The sequence below is a fragment of the Vulpes vulpes genome, chromosome 9 (assembly GCF_048418805.1).
Source record: "Vulpes vulpes isolate BD-2025 chromosome 9, VulVul3, whole genome shotgun sequence".
In the NCBI taxonomy this organism is placed as follows: domain Eukaryota; kingdom Metazoa; phylum Chordata; class Mammalia; order Carnivora; family Canidae; genus Vulpes; species Vulpes vulpes.
Window position 1 is genome coordinate 106,176,987 of NC_132788.1, and position 24,095 is coordinate 106,201,081.

At 58.5% G+C, this 24,095-nt stretch overlaps 1 protein-coding gene across 1 annotated transcript in view; it reads right to left on the bottom strand.

Moving 5' to 3' along the window:
- Window positions 1-24,095, bottom strand: part of KDM4B (lysine demethylase 4B) — a 137,044-nt gene that overhangs the window by 56,616 nt on the left and 56,333 nt on the right. Inside the window, 2 exon segments of the mRNA XM_072721702.1 lie at window positions 18,929-19,122; window positions 23,622-23,736. Of these exon segments, the coding sequence (XP_072577803.1) occupies window positions 18,929-19,122; window positions 23,622-23,736 (309 nt within the window).

Here is a 24,095-nt window from a genome sequence, read left to right on the forward strand (position 1 = left end):
CCATCATCACGCCACCTGGTGGGAGCATCCCTGACTCTCGGGCCTGGCTCTGGGAGGGAAGGAGGACACGCAGCCATCTGGGTGGAGCATGTTTGTTCACCAACCCCCAAGGCAGGAGCATCTGTCCAGTCATTATCGAGAAAATTCTTGGCGCCATAAAACAGAGTTGGTTTTATTGGTCACCAACATGGGGGCAATTTGTCTTGCTCCCCAGGACCTCCATCCCCATCACAAGGTCAAACATGACGGCCAAAATCAATCCACCTGGCTGACCTGCAAACCCTCTGGATGTGCAGCCCCAGTCAACCAGTGGCAAAGGGTTCTTGCACGGTTTCCTCAGACAGCCAGCCTCCCCAGGTGCTCTGCTCCAGTCCATTCTGGGTGGCTGGTAGGTGGCTGGCAGGTGGCCTGCCCCTGGCCCCTGGCCCTGCTCAGAACCTCCCCTGGCTCCCCCAGTCCCTCTCTAGGCCAGCGTGAGGAAACCCCTACAGCAAAGCTGGCATCCCCTCACGTGCTGCTGCACATCAGCCCCGATGCCATCTCCTTGGTCCAACAGCCCAATACCTCCTCCAGGGCTGGCCATGACCCACCCCGAGATGGCACCAGCCAACATGCTCGTCCCCCAGGCCTGGGCTGCATCTGGCCGGCCCTCCTGGGTGGGCAACTCATTCTGGGCCAGCAGAGGGGCCCAGAGGGTATGAAGCCCAGCAGGGTCCTTGCTCCTGGCAGCTGCAGTGAGTGTGTCTGAGGGAAGCATCGGCCACAACTCAGACACACAGTGAGTCCCAGTCCTTAGGTGGGCCAGGCAGGAGTCCAGAACTTTCTCCACAGTATTTCTCTCAGGGTCTTTATCTCTGTATTTTACCAGCCCATCCTCCTCTGCACATTCTCACCACTTCTGAACGTTTTACCCAAAGTACTTCCGGGCAACGCTAAACCAGAAAGTCCTGAAAAAGTCGGTACGGTATCCCTGGCAACCACTCCAGGTGCCCCTGCAGAGGCTGCAGCAGGACTCGACAGGCTCCATAAGTCCGGGTTTAATGCCGTGGAATTGCTGAGAAAGCCGAGAGAGACAGATTCAGGCATCATTTGCCAGAAGCCCTTTTCGGAGAGGCAGTTGTCTGCAAACGTCAGGGGGCTTCAGTGAGAAAATAAAACATTTTTAGATCAGGAATAGGGCACATGGGAGGCAAGAGGAGAGACCAGGGCCCCAGGAACCAAGCCCTCGCAGGTGAGCAGACATGATGTGCATGGCACAGCGGTTGAAAGACCACCATTGTCCAGCGGTTTCATGGTTCAAACGACCAACCGACAGGAGAAACACACTTCAGGTGTGCTGGTGAACTGCCACACCCACATCCAGACACCGAATTCCAGACGGAAGCGACGCCCAGGTCTGGGGAGGGACCAGATGGGTCCCAGGAAGGTGGGCAGCCCCCAGCTTCACTGTTTCCCGCTCCTTCCTTTACACATCGAGGTACTTGCAGTGGAGGCGCCCCCTCCAATACGGCCACCCCGGGAAGGCAAAGCTCAAACCCACGAAGCCGCCCACAAGGCTGGGTCCAGACAGTGCACAGTCACCTAAGCCCCGGGGCCTGACACACAGGTGAGTCTCTCCTGCCTACAAGAGGCCAGGAGCACATGGTGCAGTGGATGCTAGAGAGATACGCCATCCGGCCGGCCCTGTGCTCCCGCTCCAAGGCTGAGTCTAAGCCGGGGGCAGAGCCGTCTCGGGGACACGAACGGCTCCAGACGTCAGGAGGCTTCTGTCTGCATAGGTCACAACAGGCCTGGTGGGCCTAATAAAGACACTCCAGGGCTTGTGACACCGGGCAGGTGGCAGGTGCTAGGGTGGCCGGAGGCCTTAGCCTGGCAGCCAGGCAGCTCTCGGGGCCAGACGGGGCTGGACAATTAAAAGGAAATGTGTCCTCTGCGGGCAGGGCTGCTTGCTGGCCAGGGACAGGACGCTTCCATTTTACTGACTCGCCGGCCCGGGAAAGTCTTCCTGTCCGCCGTGGAGGATGCTATTAATAGTGTCATTTTCTTGGTGTTTTGTTTATTCCCCTGGAATGGCTTGATGGATGTGAATAATTATCAGACTATAAAAGCCAGCAAATGTGCTATTTTCTATCGCTCTAAATCATCAAACAAATAAAGTGTGAAACAGCATTTTTGAATATAATTTTCCCCTCTAATGGCTTAGAATTATTATCAAGAACAATGAAAATAAATAAGCAAATGCCTTGTGAGTTAAAAATTAAATGAGTGTGTCACAAAGAGGAACACAGACCATCTTGGAGAGCAGGGACCTGCTCAGGAGCCATTAGTTACGATGACGGTGAGCAGCAGGGCTTGGGGCATGCAGGCCCCCTCCAGCCAGAGGCGTGAGCACCCGGGGCCACCTGGCCAGGTGGGTGGCAGGATGCCTTGGATGAAGGCATGGGAGCATGGCACCTGCGCGCCCAGCCGACCCCCACCTCTCATGCCCCACCCCATGTGAACAGCCACACGTAACCTTAGAAAGGCAGGTAGGAGGCTGGTCTCTGCCTCGCCTCTCCTGGGCTGTGGACTGGTGACACCAGAGGGATTGCCACTTCTCAAACCACCAAGCAAACCCACGCTCTTGGGGCAAAGGACGAGCAACGTGAAACTCCGGTGGAAGTAAACCCACCCACCCCACGGAGCCCAGGGGCTGCGCCAGCTGCCAGCTCTCATCTCCTTGAACTGCTGGCTGCCCCAGGCCGCAGGGCCCTTGCCAGGCGGCCAGCATTTCTATGGTATGGGGTCATTCCCAGCACGCTCCCCGCTGCCTGCTACAAGGGTAACAAGACTTGCTGGGGGCCATGGCTCTCAAATCCCCAACTGCCCTTCTTGCAAGGCCCCTTAGCTTGGAGTCAGGACATGTAACACCGTGGCACTGACGTTCCCCCCCCCGCAAGACCCTGCCGGTGACAATCACCCAGCCTGACAGCTTCCACCGCACGAGGCTCCCAGCGATCAGGTGCCGTAATGAGAAGGCTCATCTCCCAGCCTTCCTCTCTGTTGAGGAGCGCGTGCCAGGAGCAGGGGTCCAGCCAGGAGCCCTTTGGAAATGTCAGCTCAGCCTGACGCATGTTGGAGGGTGAGGAAGTTAATTTCACAGTGTGTGCACAAGGCCTGGGCAGACAGGCCCCTGGCCGTTTAACATGCTATAATTACAGAAACAGAAACAAGAAGGCAGAGGCTTCTGCAAGTGCTGAGACCATGTGTCAAGTTGGAGGCCACCTAGCATGAGCAAGCCATCCATACAAGCCCAGGAGGCCATGGTAGGTCCAGGTGCCAGCAGCCCTGTAGGGCCCCCACATGCTGGGCAAGCGGAAAGCCAGTATTACTGCAATCCTCAAACACAAAGCCCCATCTCGGCCCACAGCCCACGCCCGCTCTAGCCACACGCTGGCTGAACAGTTCCAGCTTGCTGCCCTGTGGTCTGGGTGGGCCAAGCAGGACGACCGAGTCACGGCACAGGCTTCCCCATAGGTCTCCTAGGTGCCAGGACACCATCTCTGAGCTGGTTAGTGGAAAAGAGGGGCCCAGAGAAACACGTCATGAGTGGTCACCCCTCATCTGATGACCACGGAGACAAGCCACACCAACTTGGTCTGCTGAAATGCCCAAGCACCTCAGGTGACTTCTGTGACCAGCATTTCACATGTGGTGTGGAAGTTATGCCTCGATAAACCTATTAACAATGCCCCAGCCCTGTGGACACGGGAGTGATGAGTCAGTCCCTGCCCCAGTTTCTGGGCTCAGCGTCACAGATGTTATTTGGCTTTTCAATGTCTTCTGGGCCTTGAACCACAGCATCCAGCAGGTTAATATGAGCCCTGTCAGAGAAGGCAGAAACTTACAGATACCCCCTCTGGAAAAGGCACCAGGACCTGGTGGTTTTACTGAGAGCCCCACAAAACCTTCACACTAAAGGGCCCGTGTCCATTGATGCACATGGTTACCAGACAGCAGGATCAGAACTTCTTCTATGAATCTGGCATATTTTTGAATGAATGAATGAATGAATGAATGAATGAATGGGAAACCCCCATCACCCACACAGAACAAAGACACATAGGAAAATGATGGGCCAGTCTCATACAGCTGCAAAGTCCTAAATAAAATCTTGGAAAATCAGACACCAAAGTGTATTAGAAGACCAAGAGGGGTTTATCCCCAGGGTTGCAAAAACAGTCCAACAAATCAAACTCTATGTAAAATTCCAAGCCTTTGGAATATAAAAGTTCTGAGCCAACCAGGCTAGGAGGGACCTCCCATGGTCACAGTTCATGATGAGGCAGGAGAGGCATTCTGGAAAGTCGGGAGCAAGGCAAGCTGCCCGTTATCACAGCACTCATCAGCACACACTGACGACGTTAGCCACTGTCATAGGTCAAGGAGAAAGGTACAAGGACAGTAAAAATTACAAGGAAAGAGATAAACGCTTTTCTTTTAAACACAACCTTCTACTTGGGAAAGCCAAGAACAAGCCGGTAAACGACAGAATGAAGCATTCCGGTTAGGCAGCGGAACAATCGGCGTGAGGAACAGCCTGACATCCTCTGCACCAGAAACATTCACAGCAGGCCACGGAACCCACCAGGGTAGACTCTGCCCTTGTCTGTGGTCCACAGGCAGGGGCTCCTCCTCACAAAGGAGGCCAAACATAAACCTGGGTGTGTTCACGACACAGAATCACAGAGTCTGACCCAGGAGAGCCGGTGCACATGTCTTCGAAGCAGGCACTGCTCGGTGATGTGACCGCTCACCTGTCCAGAGCAGGAGAGCCACGGGGCATATCACAGGGCCCCTACACCTGTGAGCTAGTCCTTCAATAAACAAGGCAAGGGGACCACCTTGCGATCTGACACCAGGGCCGGCTGACCTCATGATGCAAGCGTGGTGGGGTCACTATGCTGGGTGTGAGCAGGGTGGCCTTATCACAATGGTTGGGGTGTGCAAGAAGCACTATTAGTAGTCACACGGGGTGGCACGGGTTAACCAGGGCAGAGGGTCACCCCACACAGCAGTCTGGAGAAAGAAAAGATGTTAGAAAAAGGACCCAGCAGACAGACTAAAGAGATGCAAAGTCCAGCACAGATGGAGAGCCTGGGGTCCCTGTGCCCACTGGGATGGGAGGGAGAAGAGCCGTCACCAGCCCGGTCTAGCTGGAAGGGGAGAGGGGGCCCAGCCTAGGGAAGAAGGGGACACCAGGACTCTGTCCCAGACACCCTGGAGAGAAACCAGAGGGCATTTCCAAGTCCCTCCAGCTCCTCTTGGTCATCGCTACAGTGAAGAGCCCAGCCTGCATTGCACAGCTCCTGCCCCGAGCCAGAGCCTGGAACTCTCTGACGGCAAATGGACGCCTGCCCAATTTCTATCGAGAAATCCCATCTTAACTTCCCAGGAACCTCATTCCATGGAGAGGCAGCCTCCCTCATTTGTCCCAATGCCGGGGCCCCTTTGTGCAACGAATACAAACACTTGCTGGGGAGATAGAATCGGCCAAGGGCCAGGGTGGCTTGTTCCCAGGAAAGAACCGTATTGAGCCCCGGCGGTTTTATCTTTAATGGATCATTTTACGGGACAATAGGCGGTGGAATTCGGTATCTGGCACAGGCAGTGTCAAGGATTTCAAATAATGACATTTTTATTGAAACGCACACAGATAAACAGAGAAAACGGGGAGTCTCCGACGGGATGACCACGGCAAGGATGCCACACGAACTGGCCAACCGGAGAGAGATAAAAGGGGTGCTGCAGGCGGGAGGGGATGCTGAGGCCTCCCGGGGGGCCCTGGGCCCCCACCTCTCCCGGCAATGCCCCACAGGAACCAGGGACTCTGAGGCTCCAGGCCAGTTCACATGTGGCCAGTCTACACTAATGAAGAAAGAGACTTTACAAGGCAAGTGGTGTCAAGCCTGCCATTAAATGCTGAGCTGGAGGCATCTGATCCCCAAAGCCCCGGTTTATTTTAGACCCGCGAATTATTTTTGTTATGTGACAAGACTGAAACGCCAAGTCACATGAGTGCCTGTTTTTGATGTTTTTAAAGCAGTGGGGGGCCCTTCTCAGGTGAGGCTTCCGGAGGCAGGCACAGAGGATGGGGCATCTAGTCACGACGGCCAAGGGTGACAGATGCATGGGGACACGGTGCTGACACAGAGCACCTCCATCTCCCTCTCGTAGAGCTGGCCTGGATTTCTGCTCCTACAACAAGCCGGGGGCAGCCTCCCACCACACCCACCCCCATGGCCCACAGGCCAGCCGCTCTGGCCCCCAGACTCCTGGGGCGGCGGTGGCAGTGTGTGCTGGAGCAGGGACACCCCCTGATGAGCCTGTGTTGAAACACGCAGACGGTGTGAACAGGAAGGGGCAGGGACGGGTCTGAGAGCCCAAGAGCCTGAAAGGACAGGGCTGCTGGCACAAGAGCCAACAATCACAGTTCCCTTTCATCTGCAGCCGGAAGGGACTCCACAGGCCAGTGTGGGCTACCCCAACCCGTAGCAGCAGGAGCCCAGGATGTGGCAATAAGCTGGTTGGGGCCTGGGAGGGTGGCTGGAGTCCTGCCCTCTCCTCGGGCTGCGAGCAGCCAGGGCGTCTTCCACGTGGGGAGGCTCAAGTCTGCTAACATGACTCCCCACGTCCTGGACCTGCGTCCATCGTCACACACACCCACAGAGCAAGGCTGACAGTGAGGCCCCGGGAACCGGAGGACCGGCCATGGGCTCTCCCAAGCCACACCAGAGGCGGCCCTGGGTCTCGGACTTGTGCTCTTAACTACGGGACTGGCTTTGGGGAGCACGCAGGTTACACCATCTTTACAAACAGGTCCCCGAAGGCTGTAAGACCTGTGAGTGAGACCACGTGAGTCTCAGCCTACCGTCCAGGAGGCAAAGGCCACAGGGCACTCAGGGTCACTCCCGGGGTCACTCCAGGTGCTGGGGCTTCAGGGAGGGCTAAGCTTCTGCATGGGTTGAGCTGCCCCAGGGAGCTCTGGTTCTGGCGATGACAGGAGGTCTGGTTCTGGCGATGCGGGCGCGGTGCTGCCCGGCCCGGCCCATGGCCGCCCCGCTCCGTCCGCAGGCCACAGGCCTCTCCACTCCTGCTGCTGTGCTAACGTGAAGGGGGAGCACATTCACAGCCAGATTTTTAAGCAAAGTCGACAAAGACTCCTTCTCTCTGTACTCACAGATTTGCAGGAATCTCCCTTCAGAGGAGCCGAAATCTGCCGACAGCAACCTCCCCAGCATGAGAGAAATTTGCCATGGAAACCAGACCCTGCATGCAGACCCCGAATCTCTCATGGCTCGTCTACGGCAACGGGTGGGGGGAGGCGACTGCCGGCCAGGCTGGCCTCGGCCTCTGCAGCGGGAGGAGGGGGCCCCACCAACAGCCGCAGACTCTCCGGCTCAGGCAGCTCCCCATCCAGACCCTGCCGGGTGGCAGGATTTTGGGATAGGAATTCACGCCCAGCGACATTTCCAACAGAAGAACCAACAGCTTCTTAGAGCAGTGGGCAGAGAGAGGACTCCGGCCAGGGAGCAGGCACTCGGGCACCCTAAAGCAAAAACCCCATGTCTCCTGATGCAGGCCAGTGCACGTCGCCACTCTTTGAACAAAAGACTCCAAAGTGAAGGGCCATCTGCTCCTGCCAGACCAAGCCAGCAAGGTTGTGCGACAGGCCAGCAAGGTCTGTGTCCCTGAGTGGGAGACAGAAGATGGTGTCGCCCAGTGGAGCAGAAGGGCACTAGCCTGACCTGCTGGCCCCAGGCCCCCACGTCCCAGCCCTGGGCCTGCCCTCCCAGCTGACGTGTCCTTCTTGCTGAGGTGTGGCTGAGTGGAGGAACTCCTCCACCAACAACCTTCCAGCCCACGTGCCTGGGCTGGCTGCCCGCCCTCCAGCTAGGCCCTCTCACGGGCTGCCCAGCTTGGTCTCTTCCATGGGCTTCAGTCCTACGGGCTTCCCTGACCCCATCTGGAGACTCCTGGTCACCCCCCAGCCTGGCCCTGCTCTGGGGGCGTGGGGCCACACCGTAAGCTCACTGAACCTTCGTCTCCTGGACGGTAGGTGTGGTTCATGCTGGACTCACAGTGGGCACCCCATCAAGACGTGAGCTAACTCACAACACCACCTCTGTTCGCTACCCACATGGTGGTAAAGCATCGCTCACCCACCCCTCTCCTTTCTCCTCCCAGACCTATAGCTGGACACTTCCCAGGCTCCCTGGTTTTAAGTGAGGCCATGGGACCAGACACCAGCCAGCAAAAGGTGAGTAGAAGCCTGGGGCGCTGCCTCCTGTACCCACTGATCAAAATTTCTGGAACATGTCCTCCCTCTTACCCCACCTGGACACCCAGCATGACCTCCGCCAAAGCCACGTGCTCAAGACGGCGGGACATGTGCCAGCCTGGGTTTCCAATTCCCCTCTCCATCTCCCCTTCAGCTCGACAAGGCCTGATTCGGCGACTGTTGTGGGGACCCGGTAAGAAAAGAGTCCTTTCACTTCCACACCTTCAAGTCCTGGCCACCTTTGCCACCTGGGACACACCCGGTCTCCGAAGCCGAGTGGCCACCCCTCCTGATGCAAGGGGCAGGGTGGAGCAGTGGCAGTAAAGGCGGGCTGGGCCCCAGCCCCACCACCTCCGAGCTCCACGGCCTGAGCAGGTGTCTGGCCAACCTGGCCTCACCTGCACAGGAGGGCGGTGCGTGGCCACAACCAGAGAGGGGTCAGTGGGAGCACAGCCAGGAGCACCGCCCACGGCCACTGCTGATGTCAGGATCGCTCAGTGCCCTCCTCGGGTGTAGTACCGCACTTCATACATGAGCATCAGGTGAAAACGCTAAAGCGGTGTGTGCAGTTGGCCCAGAGCAGAAACAGCCCAAGTGCCCATCGCCAGTGAACAGATGAACAGACGGAGGCAGAGTCGTACGCAGAAAACCCTCCAGCTGCAGTAATAAATGAAGTCCTGCCACGTGGAACAGGGTGCGTCTTCCCCACGAACTCCCAGAAGGAACACAAGGTACAAATAAGTCTATTTGTAGGGCCCTCAAATCTGGCCGCCACTCAGCCCCGTCGCCCGGGTCCACAGACACACGCAGGAAAAGGACCCATAGAAGCAGCAACATGAGCCCCGTCAAGTCAGGAGGAGGAGGAGTCAGAAGGACGGTGGTTGGCTCTTGGCAGGGAGGGAGCTGTAAAGGGGGGGCACGGGGTGGGCGGTGGGGCAGGTTCATTCCCCGACATGTCAGGGGTACACGAGGGTTCACCATGGAGTCACCGGATGAACGGCACATAGATACGTATCTTTGGGGTGTGTACGTATTTTGCATGCTCCTCCACACTGCGTTGCAGTCCACAACGAAGGCATCATGACAGACACTGTTCTCAGATGCCCCTAAGGCACCCGGCCCCCGCTCACAGTTACTCCAACTGTGCTGGAGTTGGTGCTGCCGTGAGGGGTTTTGCTGTTGTAACTAAGGCCCCTGTCGGCAGACACTAACATAGGGAGATGAGTCTGGTGGGCCAGACCTAAGCAGGTGAGCCCTCAAGTCCCAGGTGCCAGTGGGAGGGGATCCCAAGCTGGCCTTGATGGAGGGAGACACATGGCAAGACCTGAGCGACCTCTAGATGCCGACAGCAGCCCAGAGCTGGCAGCCAGCAAGGACGTGGGACCTCACTCCAACCTCTGCAAGGAACAGAACTCTGCCAATGACCTGAGACCAGAAGTGGACCTTCCCCAGAGCCCGCCGACACTTCGATCCCAGCCTCGGAGAGCCTGACCCAGCTGGCCCACGCCTCGGTTCTGATCTATGGAACTGTGAGCCCCTCAATGCAGCCCACAAGCCCACTGGTTGGTCACACAGCACCAGAAAAGCAAAACTGCCTCAACTCCAGGTTAGGAGAAAAGAAACAGTTCAAAAAATCCCTGGCAAGAGGCTCACGTCCAATCACCGTGGCCACTGACATGAGGCTGCTCTGTTCTCTATTCTCTTCCCGTCTCTGATAGTGGCAGTTTCTTTTGTTTGTGTAAGAGGCCACTTGAAACAGAACAGCATGGAAACTGGAAGAGTGACCCTGCAGGAAGACAGCTGCCCACCCACCACAGCCAGGGGACCAAGGCCAACGTCTGTGGTGACAAGCCACAGTGACAGCACCCTCCCCCGAGACAGCCCCAGGAGGAGGGCACTTCACTCCGGGTTCTTCCTCCCAAAACCCATCACCCTGGCCTCGCCATGAGAAAAACCCCAGACAGACCCAAGGAAGGGATTTCCTACAAAAGCCCTGCCCCATCCTCCACGTAACCGTCAAGGGGCATCAGACACAAGGAAAGTCTGAGAAGCTGTCTCAGCCCGGAGAAGCCTGAGGAGATGTGACGCCTACATGTCCTAGGGGATGCTGGGACCAAAGAGGGACATCGGGGAAACTGAGGAAACAGGAATAAATTGTGGACTTTGCTTACTAGGAATGTATCAACACTGGTCCATTGAGCACAACAGCACCCCAGCCTGAGCGCAGAGCTCAGTGGGAAATCAGAGTGGGCTTAGGTGACGCTTGGACTAGCTCCTCAGTGTTTCTATAAATCTCAAACAGTTCTTTTTTTTTTTTTAAGATTTTATTTATTTATTCATAGAGACAGAGAGGCAGAGACACAGGCAGAGGGAGAAGCAGGCATCATACAGAGAGCCTGACGTGGGACTCGATCCAGCGTCTCCAGGATCATGCCCTGGGCTGATCCCAGGCGGCGCTAAACTGCTGCGCCACCGGGGCTGCCCTCAAACAGTTTTTAAAAAAAAAAAGAGTCTTTTTTCAAAGTATGCACCCAAAACGGTGTGTAAAGAGGCCGGTGACAAACATGGGAGGCAGAAGGAGAGTGGCCGCAGCGGAGCGTTTGCCTGGGGTGGCCTCCGACGCCAGGAGCCCGGCTCCCGAAGCCCCACAGCCGCGGCCCGGGCTCGTGGCGAGGCGTCACTCGGTCTGCAGCAGCACAAGAACCCCCGGCCGCTCTCACTGGCTGTTCGAGGAGAGCATATGGTGAGATTTTTCCTTAGCAGAAGGCTGACCTTCCTCTGCTTAGCGCGATGTTAAAATCACTTTGCATTCCCTGAACAAACACCAACTGTGTCTGTCCCCGCCAGCACGCCGCGAGATGCAAGGAGCCAGCCCACGGGCACGGATCCCGCCACCTGCCGAGCAGAGCCTCCCGGGGAGAGCACCCCGAGAGCGCCAGCTTTCCCAGGTCCTCTGATCCACCCCGAGCAGCCCCCTGGCACGTGCCCTCACACGACATGCTGTCAGGTGTTGCCGGAGTGGTGCCAGGCGATTAGACTAGGGTGGGTGACGCTGGAAAAAGTGAATCAGACACATGGAATGATCTGGAATTTGCACTGCGCTGCACCACGCCACGAAGAGCTCTCCAGAACAGCCTGTTGTCCTCGCCGTGGTAATCGACGACACAGCCCTATGCTCACAGTCTGGTGACACCTCATACCCCAGTTTGAGACACCAAGGTCTGACTTTCCCAGCATCAGCAGTTAATTCTCTGATGCCAAAATCAGCTTTCAGGGTTTTTTTTTTTAGGTTTACTACACAACCCTGATGAGCAGAGGGCTGTGGTTCTGATAAAGAAGTGGGGTCAAGGGCTCTACAAAGCCCGGGAAGGGACCCAGGCTGGGGGGTAACACGGCTATCGCCCCGCCAGCTCCCTGCGCACAGGCCCTCCTGGCCAGGGTGTGAAACTACGGATCCTAACGTGGCGCAGTGCCATGATACCAAGCTCCAGAGCGCATGGTGCAAAACCCAACTGGAAGCAAAAGCTCCGGCCAGGGCCCCCCATGGCTATGGGGAAGGTGGGGAAGTGGCTCTAGTGACCTCCTGGAGCGCCAGGTCCCAGGTCTTCTGGGCACAATCCAGTGGGGGTTCTCCAGAGGACAGGCTCATGCCGCCTGCGTGAGGACACGCTTTCCCATCTCTTCTATGATGCACTCACCATGCACATGACAAGGGCACATGGTCACATGTGTGCAGACATGGCACACATGTCTGCACACACCCCAGGGGACCAGACACCACAGACTGCCCAGCTCAGAGAGGCTCCAGGATGCAGGACTTCCGGCTCAGAGGCCAGGGAAGTCACACCGGTCGCCCCACCACACACAGGCCCCATGGAAGGGGACAGCGGGCACACAGGTCAGGCACATCAGAACAAAGGGCAATCAGCTCTGCTGCCGTGGTCACTGTCCCAAGAGGAGAGTCTGCAAGAAGGACCAAGACAGCTCTCCCTGCCGGCCCTGGGCCCCAGGCATCCAACAGGGAAGCCGAGCGTCACCACAGGCCCAGCAGCAGGCAGCACAGGCCCCGACCCGGAACCAACAGGCCAGGAAGCTGGGCCTCAGCAGGTCTAGCTCAGTGCTCTCAGGGCCTTGGTGGGCCATTTGGGACATAGTCATCTTCATCCAGAAGGGGCTCCCTCTGCGGAGAGGGGGCTGGGCCCCACCAGGGAACTCCTCCAGGGGCCTGTCTGGGGCAAGGCCTCGAGGCCCGAGGGCAGACTCCGGCCGCAGGGCCCGGCCACTCTGCAAACAGATCCCAGCTCACGGCGGGGAGCAGTCACGGGCCCCGAGAGCAGGACTCCGCAGCCCAGCGCGCAGACCCACACGCCGGGCGATCCACCTCACCACCTTCTCTACGACCTTCTCGTCGCCGGGGTTCTGACTCCTCTTGCCTCCGTGGGAATCTGCTCCCAGGGGAACTTCCTGCTCTGAGACACTCCTTCTGTTGCTGTCTCTGTCACCCTCGCGCAGGACCGGGGCTGAGGAAAGCGGAGCCTGGCCGGGTTCCCCAGCATGCTAACGAGGCACAGATGGAGCTGCCTTCCTTCCGGCAGCCTGGTGGGTCTTTTCCATCCAGCCTCCCCAGGCACGGCGGTCACACTGAGCTGCCACGGGGCTCTGTCCCCAGATGCCCAAATGGGGGTTTGGCACGGGGGGTGGAGGGTGGGGGTGTCTATTTCCCCCTTCTGCATCTTGCGCGGGTGACAGGACCCGGTGCTGGGAAACTGAGTTACTAAAGCCAATCTATGAAGCTGTCAGACTCCTACCAACCGCTATGCGTATCTGTGCTGAGCCAAGCCCCCCTGACACCCAGGGGCTCTCATGGGCCAGAGCCAGGCAGCTGGGAGGAGTTACTCCTGTCACCGGATGAGGCGCTCTTCTGGTCCCCACCGAGCCGGGCGCTCAGAAGCCAGGAAGTCTCCAAGCCTTCTCCTGGTGCCTCCTCCGTCAGGTGCTCGCCCTCTCCACCGTGGGCCTCCGGGGCTGCAGCCCAGGGCAGCCTCACTGGGCTCCATCCACTATCTGGACTTCCCGTCCCGGGCTCCCTGGAGACCACACCGAGGCCCTCTAGGGCCAAGCTCGGCAGTGTGGTCCAGCAGTGCCACCTGCAGCCAGGCACTGGGGAGCCTGCTTTGGACACAGGAGGAGGCCGGGAGGCTCACTGGGAGGGATTAACGTGTGCAAAAGGAACTGCACCTGGGAGGTGGGTTGATGCAGCCTCAGGTGGGCCTGAGGGAGGCCCTGAGGGCCCCTGAGCAGCCCAGCAGCCCCCTTCCCCAAAAGAGCCTTGCTCCACCTCCCTGGGCAACCGTCCCACTCATTCCGGGCGCGGCACGTCCAGCCTCGCCCCCACGCTGTGGCCAGAGAACAGGTATCACGGGAGCTGACCAGCATCCGCACCCACCACGCTCTTCCCTCCTGGTGCCCCACGGCTGGGAGCACATGCCCTCAAATGCACACATGTACCCACACGTGCAACACACACACTGTGCACGCTCCACACGTGTGCATGCGCACGCACACAGGCCCGCACGGTACTACGCGCGGGCGGAGATGGCTGTGCCCGCAGGGAGTCAGGCTTCCCCGCAACAAAGGAAAGGCCGCCCAGGCCCTCTCCCGAGGAACTCCCCTGAGGGAAAGCGCCAAAGAGAAACCCTAGGTGGGGCTGCATCAAAAGGAGAAATTCTCAGCGCGCCCAGTGCCCTGCACACCCCGGCTTCTTAAAGGTCAGAGAGGTGGAGTTCCCGTACCATCCCCACCACCACCCCCTTCACCCCCTCTGCTCTGCAGGATCCGCTCATTGCACCCAGGACTGTGCATGAGCAGAGCAGGCCCCATGCCCTTTGGGGGAGCATGACCTGAGCCACCCTCTCCCCAGCCCCCCTGCAGGGAGCCTGTGTGAGTGCACATGCGTGCACGAGTGAATGCACATGCATGGCACATGCGCATGCAGGCAGGCCTATGGTACACGTGTGCATCTGAGGACGTGCTCCCTGCCACGGGGGCCCAGGAGGACCTGAAAGACCACACCCCAGGCGAATGGGAGCAGTCGGGTGGGGAGGGGGGGGCGCTGTGGAAACCGCGAGAAAACTGCTGGGGACACAGCTCTGAAGGGATGCTGCTGAGTCACAGGCCTGAGGGCCAAGGTTGGGGCCCAGGCAAACACCCTGCAGGGAGTGCTGGCTGTCCCCACCTCTGGGAGGCCTGTCCTCCACCTCCCCCCCGCCCCGCCCCGCGCACCCGGAAGCCGCAGGGAGAACAGGAGGTGATGCTGCCGGGAACGCTGTGTGCGCTGCTGCATCTGAACAACGAGCTGGGCCAGGTTGGGGGGGGGGTCTTTCCTACGTCTTGTATCTCCCCATCCGAGTCACAGGGCCTAGGGCCTAGGTCGTGCAGGAGTGGCTGTGAGGGCCGCTGGTGGAGTGGCCCCAGGATGGCAGTTCCACTCCCCGCCCCGATGCTGAGCCCCCCCCCGCTCCCCCCACCCCGCTCCGGCACGGCCCTGCGGCCTGAGCCACCGAATCCGTGCAGAATCCCACGGCCGTCCCCGCGTGCCCAGGCCCACTCGCTGACCCACCAGGCCCCGGGAAGGCTGAGTTGCAAGTGCCAGGTCTATTTTAAATCCCCATCTCAAAAGGGATTTTGAAGCTCTCAAACGCTTCGGATATTCTTAGCCTTGCTGCCTGAGAGCACCACCTAATGCCGGCCTTTTGAAGCAATTCCACGCTTTTATCGACACCAGGCTGTTCATGCCGCTGTGACACACAAATCACACTACCAAAGTAGCAACAGACTCAGAAAGGCTTCATAAAACGCTGTAAACCTGAGGACGTCGACACTTAAAAAAAAAAAAAAAATGCTACCGAAATACTCAGAAATGGTTGCAATTAAGCTGCTGCAGACGCAAGAGGCACAACGCAGTCAGGGAGACAGGCACGTGAGCGCCGTCCGCGGGAGCAGCCCCCAGGGCCCCGGGCAAGGGCCAGGAGCAGCGGTGCCACACAGTGGCCCCCCAAGCCACCCCAGTCCAGGGACCAGAGGCACCTCACCCACCCCCGGGGTCTCAGCCTTGAGAACCAGTTCCCATGGAGATGTTACCGGCACCCAGACAGGCTGAGGCCCCTCTCGGCCAGGCCCCTGCTGGGGGCTAGGGACCCGGGTGGGGGGGCACAGGGGAGGAGACTGAGGGCCCTGCCCTCACAGGGTACAGGGAGATTCACCAAAGTCACACGGAGCTAGTATGAGCATGGGGTGCGGTGCCAACACCTGGGGGCCCCACCCAGGTCCCGGGGAGAGGGCATGGTACCTGAGCTGAGCTGCTGGGGCTGGGGAGCAGGGAGCTTGGGGGGGGAGCAGCAGGAGGACAGGAAGCCTTGGCGGCCGACCCTACACAGCTGCACCCTGAGAAGCCGCTTCCCACAGGCCACATTCGGTCAGCACAAGGAACCCCCGTGTGCAATCCCATCCCCCTTCAGGACCAGGAACCAAGACCAAAGTTAAGATGCCTTTTGGAACATTCTTTCCCTTGAATGAACCACTGCTGTGCCTGATTCCAGCCATGCTGACTACTGCCCCAGGGCTCTCAGGAGTGGGTTGTGGCAAAGAGGTGGACACAGGGGAGGGTGGACGGCAGGGGACGGGGGTGCTGGGGCTGTGGCATGGAGAACCCCAAGCCGCTCCATCAGCCAGGGGCTGCTACCCTCACGTTCTCACTGCCGTCTCCCTTGCCTCCCTCCAAGCCAGCCTCTGCTCTGGGCAGTGGCCGGGACTAGCTGCCTCCCTGGGCTCCCAGGCCACTTCCCAAGTCACCCTCCCCGTGACCCTCGCTGGCCACCACAAGCACAGGCTTTGCCCCAAGTGGCCCGAGGCCACCCCCTCCTCAGGCAGAGCCATGGCTGAAGCTCTACCTGCCTCTGGCTGGTACATGCCAGGACTCAGCAGTGACTCCTTTTATTTGTTTTGTTCTGTTTTAAAGAAAAGGTGGTTTTCTCGCTTTCTGATCCCTCCGGCTGGTGGACATGGGCCAACACGTGGGCATCCGCAGAGGGGCTGAGTGTTCCCACGCCCACTCTGGCAGTCGGCACTCTCCTGCTGCTGCTCCCAGGGAGCCTCTGGGGCCTTCACTGCTGGGCCAGGAGTCCACAGAAAGGATGGAAGAACCCAGGAAATTTCCACCAGCGGAGGGAGCAGCAGCCAGTGCTGAAGGGTCGGGGCGCCATCTAGTGGCGCTTGTGGGAGCCGCGTGGGGCCAGGACTGGGAAGTGGCCTTTGGGGGACAGACACACAGGCACCCCCTCCCTCCACTGCCAGCCCCGGGGGGAGGGGGCAGCACTAGGAACCTTGCAGACCAGTGAGCTGGAACCACAGCACACACACTCATACATCACACACACGACGCACACTTACACGTATACACGTGAACTCACACGCACACCCATGTGTACTCCTACACCTACACAAACACGTGTGCACATACACCCACATATTTTCATATACACGCACACACACAAACACATTTGCACACACTCTCACATTCATGTGCAAACACACGTGCACACGTGCACACAGCCCCAGCCTATGGACTGTATGGGGCGCCAGAGGCTCCTCACCTGCACTCAGCCTGCCATGGCCCCCAGGGAAGGGACACATACACCTCACCCCACAAGCCTCACCGCCAGGCCCTGCTCACAGATGTGGGGCCGGGGCAGAGGGCAGCCGTCTCCATGGGCCTGGACAGGGGTCTCCACAGAGCTGCAGCCTGGCCAGGTCATGGGGGGGGGGGGGGGAAACGGGGTCACAGAGCCATCCCTGCGACCTCCTGGGCAGCAATGGGGTGACACTGCCTACCAGAACCTGCCTCCACTCATGTGCTCAGGACCACACGGGGGCTGAGATTCAGGCCTTTGTGCAATGGTCATCACCAACCCCGTCAATCTCTCCCCAAATTTTTCCTGGAAGGTAAATCTCTCCGAGCTAGAGGTTTTGATGATCAAGAGCCTCTGCACAGCCACAGACCACAGAGACAAGTGGAATGAAAGCAAGAAGCCGGTGGAATTCTCACAGGATCTCAGCAGACTGACGAGGTAATAATGTGGCACAACACAAAGGTCAGAGGGCCTGTGGCCAGCAGGGTAACGGCCCCAAAGACCCACGTCTTAATCACCAGAACTCGTAAGTCACCTCACAGTAAAGGGACTTAGCAGGTGGGATTAAGTGAAGGCCCCAAGGTGGGGGTGACCCTGGGTTCCGTGGAGGAGGGGCCGCAGGCTGGGGAGCCGGCGCCTCTGGAAGCGGAAAAAGGCCCCGGGGGTACCCGCCCTGCTCAGGCCTGTGTTTAGCCCCAGTGAGACCAGTCAGACTCCTGACCTCCAGAAACGTCAGAGAACATGTGTGTTGTGTTAAGCCTCTAGTCTGTGGTCACTGCTATGGCAGCCCCGGGAAACGCCTACGAAGCCCCTGCCCTGTTCGTCCCCAGTGCTTCTGTACCCCCCGCAAGGCAGGAGCCCACTGCCAGGTTACAGGGCTGGGGCTCCACTCCGTCCACCTCCGAGGGGAGGGAAGGGTGGTCACATAGCCACCACCTGCTCAGGGAGGCCTGGCTTCCCACCTGGGGCCTCCTTCTCAGAGTGCTGCACCCCCCTTCCCCACCCCCCCACCCCCGCCCAACAAAGTGCTCTAGGATGTCCCAGAGACTTAGAGGGAGCAGGGGTAGCCTTCCCTCATGCCTGTGGGGGTCAGCTGTCCACTGGGACACCAAGGTAAACGGCACCTTAGCCAGGGTCTGCCTGGGTCCCCAGCTAGGAGGGGGCCTCCCTGCCCCCCCATCTCAACACACAAAGGCCCTGGGCTGAGCTCCCGAGTACCACAGTCTCCCGGGGCTCCTGCCTCCCCTGAGCTGCAATGATTACTGTAACAGAACTTTCTAAGACAGCTGGGAAGAGGCAAGGAGATGTAAAGGCCCAGCTCAGAAATCTCTGCTGGAAACAGAGCAAAGGCGGCCTGCACAGAAGGCAGCTCCCGGCTGTCCCAGCAGCAGAAACTGGTGTGCAGCGGGCGCTCAGCTCAGAGATTCCAGAACGCGGATCGCACCGGACGTTCAACCCCGCCTGCAGGGCCCATCCATTGCTCTCAGAGGGGCCTTCCGGGCACTCGCCCACTCCAGCCCTGCAAACCAGCAGGGGGCAGGCTGCTAACAGGGGAGGTTCAAGGGATATTCAGGGCCCATGGCCCCAGGGACAGACCCCGCACAACACTCTGAGGGTGCCACCCCCACAGGTGAGAGCAGGAAGCTCTACACTCTGAGGGTGCCACCCCCACAGGTGAGAGCAGGAAGCTCGTTTCTGGAGATGTGCATCCCTCCATCAGCAACCGAGGCTGTCCCTGAGGCCAACAGGGGCGAGGCCAACAGATCTCAAGCAGCCAGCACCCCTCAGCTATTGCCTGCCTGGCCATAGGCCCCACCATGTTCCCAAGGGGCCACCCAAAGGCACCCCCAGGCCTGCCTGGCCCCCTGATGAGCCCGTCCGCAGCCCCTCCCCATGGCCTGGCCACAGGCCAAACGCTCACCAGGACTTGGGCTCCCCGAAGTGCAGGTAATTGATGCTGTACAGGTCCATGTCCTCCGTGTGCCAGGCAAAGGTGGTCTTCCACATGCCGAAGTACAGATAGGGGGTGTTGACGCCCTCAATGATGGTGCCACACTCACGCTCCACCATGTCCAGGATGGTCCGCAGGCTCCCAATGTTCCACTGGGCCACATCCTGCAGGGCGGCGCAAGCACACGGTTGGCGGCCGGCCACCCCAGGGCCCTGGCCACCCCCAGGGGCAGGAGCACAGGAAGGCCAGGGGGCAGCCCCACAGAGGACCGAGGGCTAGTGGTCAGCCCCAAACCTGCTGGCCCCAGCCTCTGAAACCCACCCTGAGACACCGCCCCTCGCCCTGGGCCAGGCAGTCGGGCAGGACTTTCTCCGGATTCCACACTGAGCTGTGCATTAATCACAGGCAGTGAAGGCCATGCTGTGAAGGCTGAGGTTTGGTCATGAATAATTAACGTGCCTCAAAGTCAATGACACGGAAGGAGGAAGACAATCGTGGAGTGGAGCTAGCTCAGCAAAGGTGCCAAACAGCCCTTCTGGCACCTTCTGCCAGAGGAGACAGGGACAGCTTTCGGAACGAGGCAAACGAGGCCAGAACGCCTGCCCCCGCCCGACTCACCTATTCCTAATGCCACAAACAGGTCCCATCTTGTCATGAGAGCTCATAAAATACACACCAATCACTTTCTGGCCCCTGGAGAACCCTCCCAGCCTGCCGAGATGCTTAGTGAGCATCAGCAGTCTCTCCGTCCCAAGCCCACGCAGCCCCACCTCCCACTCGTACCCTCCATGTCACAGGTCCCTGAACGAGCGGTTGGTCCTGGCAAGGCGAGCCCTAGCAGAAGCCCAGACACAAGCACAAGTCACAAGCAACCAAGAAACACAAAAACAGATAAATTGGATTTCATCTAAGTCAAAACTTCTGTGCTTTAAAAAAACAGCATCAAGAAAGCGAAGGAGAGAATTCATGGCACCGGAGAAAATACACACGGTCATCTACCAGGTAAGAGACTTGTCTCCTCTCTGAAGATCTCTTGTAACCACAACAGGAGGGCAGCCCGGGTGGCTCAGCGGTTTAGCGCCGCCTTCAGCCCAGGGCCTGATCCTGGAGACCTGGGATCCAGTCCCGTGTCAGGCTCCCTGCATGGAGCCTGCTTCTCCCTCTGCTTGTGTCTCTGCCTCTTTCTTTCTCTGTCTCTCTCTGCCTCTCATGAATAAATAAAATCTTAACACACACACACAAACAAGAAAACAAATAACCCAATTAAAAAATGGGGAAAGAGTCTAAATGGATGTTTCTTCACAACCAGATGTACCCAGATCACAAGCACGTGAAAAGATGCTCAACATCATTAACCAGCAGGAAACCTATCAAAACCCCAGTGCCACACCACTTCACACCTGCTACGACAACAGGCAGGGGCTAAAAGGCCACAGGTATCCATGAGGACGGGGAGGAAACCGGGCCTGGGACACTCTCTGCTGGGGACGGGAAACAGGGCGACCTCCGTGGGAAAGCACAGGCAGGTCCTCAAGGTAAACGTTCATGGCCAAAAAGTGGAAACAATCCAAGTGAACGGATAATGCAATGTGCCCCCCCCATGCGTGGGCACGTCACTGGGCGTGAATAGGAGCAAGGGGCCAACATGCGCTGCACCAGGACAGATCTTGAGCCCACGATGCTCAAGGAGGGTACCAGACACAGGAGGCCCCACGGTGTGTGATTCCACATGTGTGACACGTCCAGGATGGGCTTCTCCACAGACGGGAAGGGGGCTTGCGGGGGCCGCCAAGGGGACAGGGAATGACTGCTGATGCGGATGGGACTCCTTTTGGGGCTCATGGAATGTTCTGGAATTTCACTGAGTTGTGATGGCTGCACAACTCAGTGAAATTCAGTAGAAACCACTGAATTGTATGCTTTACGTGGGGGAAATGTGTGGTCCCAATAATGCTTTCTTTCAAAAAGGCACAGTAAGTCAGACAATGGACAAACGAGCCAACAAGCCCCACTAGTGCTAACTCTGTAGAACTCCATGGAAAAGAACGGCTCATCTGACAAACAGGCACGTGACTTCACACTCGTCTCAAACACAACACAAGAACTTTAGCTCTTCCAACCCGTCAGCTGTCAAGTTGGATTCGCTTCCTAGAAGTCATGATTCAGAGTCCAAGAAGCAGACGGGCCGTGGGCTGGCACGGGCCGGCCAGCACTGGCCCACGAGCACCAAGCTTCGTCCCAACTGTGGTCAGGAGCACAGAGGGCCCGGACTGGACACGGAGAGTGGGATGGGGACGGGGACAAGGCTCCCAGCCACTGAGCCCCACGGTCCCCACCTGAAGACAGGAGGACAGAATGTCACAAACATCAAGAGTAACACTCCCACAGTGCTCTTGGAGAGCAGGAGGGGGAGCACACACGGCGGCCTGCATGGGGAGGGGGCTCAAGGGGGGCTTGGGAAGCCAGGTCCCTCTTGCGGGGCCAGGAGGCCTCGAAGCTAGCAAAGAAATGGGGAGCAGAGGCAGCGCTGGCATCTGGAGGCTGCACATAGGACCAGCAGCCTTCTCCCAGGTGGATGGACCCAGACGGACCCCACAAAGCCCAAGGACACAGCCCCCCAATCCCCCATGCAGTGTGCGCCTTGAGTCTGGCACAAGGGCAAGCACCTTGTGCTGCCAAACGCTCCTATAACCATAAATGGGGTAACTACTCACAGTCCTGGAAAGTCTGAGCCCCAGTGATGGGTGAGCTGCACCCCAGCTGAGGTGTGTCAGGGGCAGCCTGAGAGATGGGGCTCCCCCTCCTGTTAAATGTGTGTGCCCACAGGGCCTCTGGGACCCTGTCCTCCTGCCCTTGCTACATGCAGGGAGTGCATGCAGCTCTGCTCTCAGGAGGAGGAGGCCTGGCCACTGCTCTGGGATCAAGGCCACGTGGATGAGCTCAGGGTCCCAGGGAGAAGCCGAACCTTCTTGTCCAGGATGCCCTTCCTGGAGGACAGCCACACACCTGCTGTACCCCTTCGCATGGATGGAGAAACTGAGGTCCAGTAAGGAGGCAGGGCCAGGAGTAAGCTTCATCTCTGACCTGCTGGGTTCTTGGGGGCGAGCTCCCTCTGAGCCTGATGCACCCCCCTCAGCGGAACAAACCTGCCCACAGCAGGAGCCAGGACCCTCTAGCTGCAAGGCCAGCGGGCTGCAGAGCAGATGGGCTCCCCCAGCTGGGCGAACTGCTGAGACCCATGCAATAGTCATGCCTTTCCAACACCTTTCAGGAAACACAAGTCACTGCCTGTCCTAATGGGTGCAGGAGGCTCCTGACCCTTCTGGGAGGTGGGGGGGTTACCACCCACCCAAGCCCAGCACTCAGGAGGCACCCCCAGCTGCTCTCACGAGGAGCAGGGCTGAGTGCATAGAGTATTCCAGCAAGAGATGACCTGCAGGGTGACGGTTCAGGGCAGGGAGCAGAGATGGCAGCTGAGGGGCTGCCCGGAGAGAGCCCAGAGCACAACATGCACAGGAGAGAGTCAGGCTGAAGAGCTCAGAAATCAACCCATCTTCATAGATCCATTCCAGGGTTACCGGGGGCCCCATATAGTAATTAACCGTCCCCTAAAAAGCATGGATCCCACTCAAACCTCCATCCGCTGAACAGCAGCACGTCTGTGGGGCCTCCAAGCTACGTCTCCACCAGTGTCTGGTCTACACCCCCTGGACCAGCCAAGGCCAGCATGAGGCCTGAGGAGCGAGCAGGGGCCCCCAGTAACCCCAGGACCCTCCCAGCCCAGCAAAGGGGCTAGAGCTCAGGGCATCGGGGTTCCCCGAAGACAGAGTGATAGGAATTGGAGAGGAAAAGCACTAGACTGTGGATGAGGAGGCCCCTGGGAGAAGGGAGGAAATGCTCAGTGTCAGTGTCATATTCGAAGACCGCTCTGTGATGGGGCTTAGGTAGGTCACCTGCAGGCTACCTGAGCTCAGATCAGGGCGGGAGGGGCAGACAGTTTCGTAGGAAAGATTCTGTGAATCGGGGTGCCTGGGTGGCTCAGTTGATTAAGCATCGGCCTTTGGCTCAGGTCATAAGATCGAGTCCGTGTGGGGAAGCTCTGCTCAGTGAGGAGCCTGCTTCTCCCTCTCCTCCCCACTCATGCTTGCTGTAGCTCTCTCAGTCTCTCAAATAAAAATAAAATAATAAAATAAAACAAAACAAAACAAAACAAAATAGGATTCTGCAAATCAAAAACACACGCAGAGTCCTCCTATCTTTTTTTTTTTTTTTTTTTTGAGTCCTCCTTTCTTTACCCCGGGACTCGGCACGTGGTTGTACCAGAGCCCACGACACTGCACCATCCCTGTTCAAGATCAAGTCCCGGGGATCCCTGGGTGGCGCAGCGGTTTAGCGCCTACCTTTGGCCCAGGGCGCGATCCTGGAGACCTGGGATCGAATCCCACATTGGGCTCCCGGTGCATGGAGCCTGCTTCTCCCTCTGCCTATGTCTCTGCCTCTCTGTGTGTGTGTGTGTGTGTGTGTGTATGACTATCATAAATAAATAAAAATTAAAAAAAAAAAAAAAAGATCAAGTCCCCTTCGCAAACCTTTCCCTCCACCGTTTCCCAGGCAACGGCATCCCTCACTCCCCACAGAACCTCTTGGGGCCCCGGGTACTCACGTCATCGTACAGAGAGCCGCTGATGTCAGCCCCATAGATGGGAGACACGAAGGTGAGGTTCTTCCAATACTTGCGCTCCAGGTCATCAAAGTCCTGGTGCCGTGGGGTACAGTACCTGGCGATCGAACAGCACGGTGAACATGGCCGCTCTGTCCCCACCTTGGGGCACAGCCCGGAGAACACAGGAACACTGGGAGAGCGTTTACTTGGGACTGAGGAGGTGCGGGATGGGCAGGAGGCCCCCTGGAAGCACACCCACTCGTCCCATCTTGCCAGCCACCAGGGCCTGGGGCACCCAAGTCAGAACACACCCCAGGGACAGCAGGAGCAGGGGAGGGACGCAGGTTCCAAGAGTTCTCAGCAGGATGTCCCTCTGCTCTTCGAATCCATAGCACTCACCGGAGGCCGGGCAGGTGTCAGGGGCCGGGGCGGCAGAAGGCAGACACCCCGGCCTGGTGGGATGCTTATGCTTGA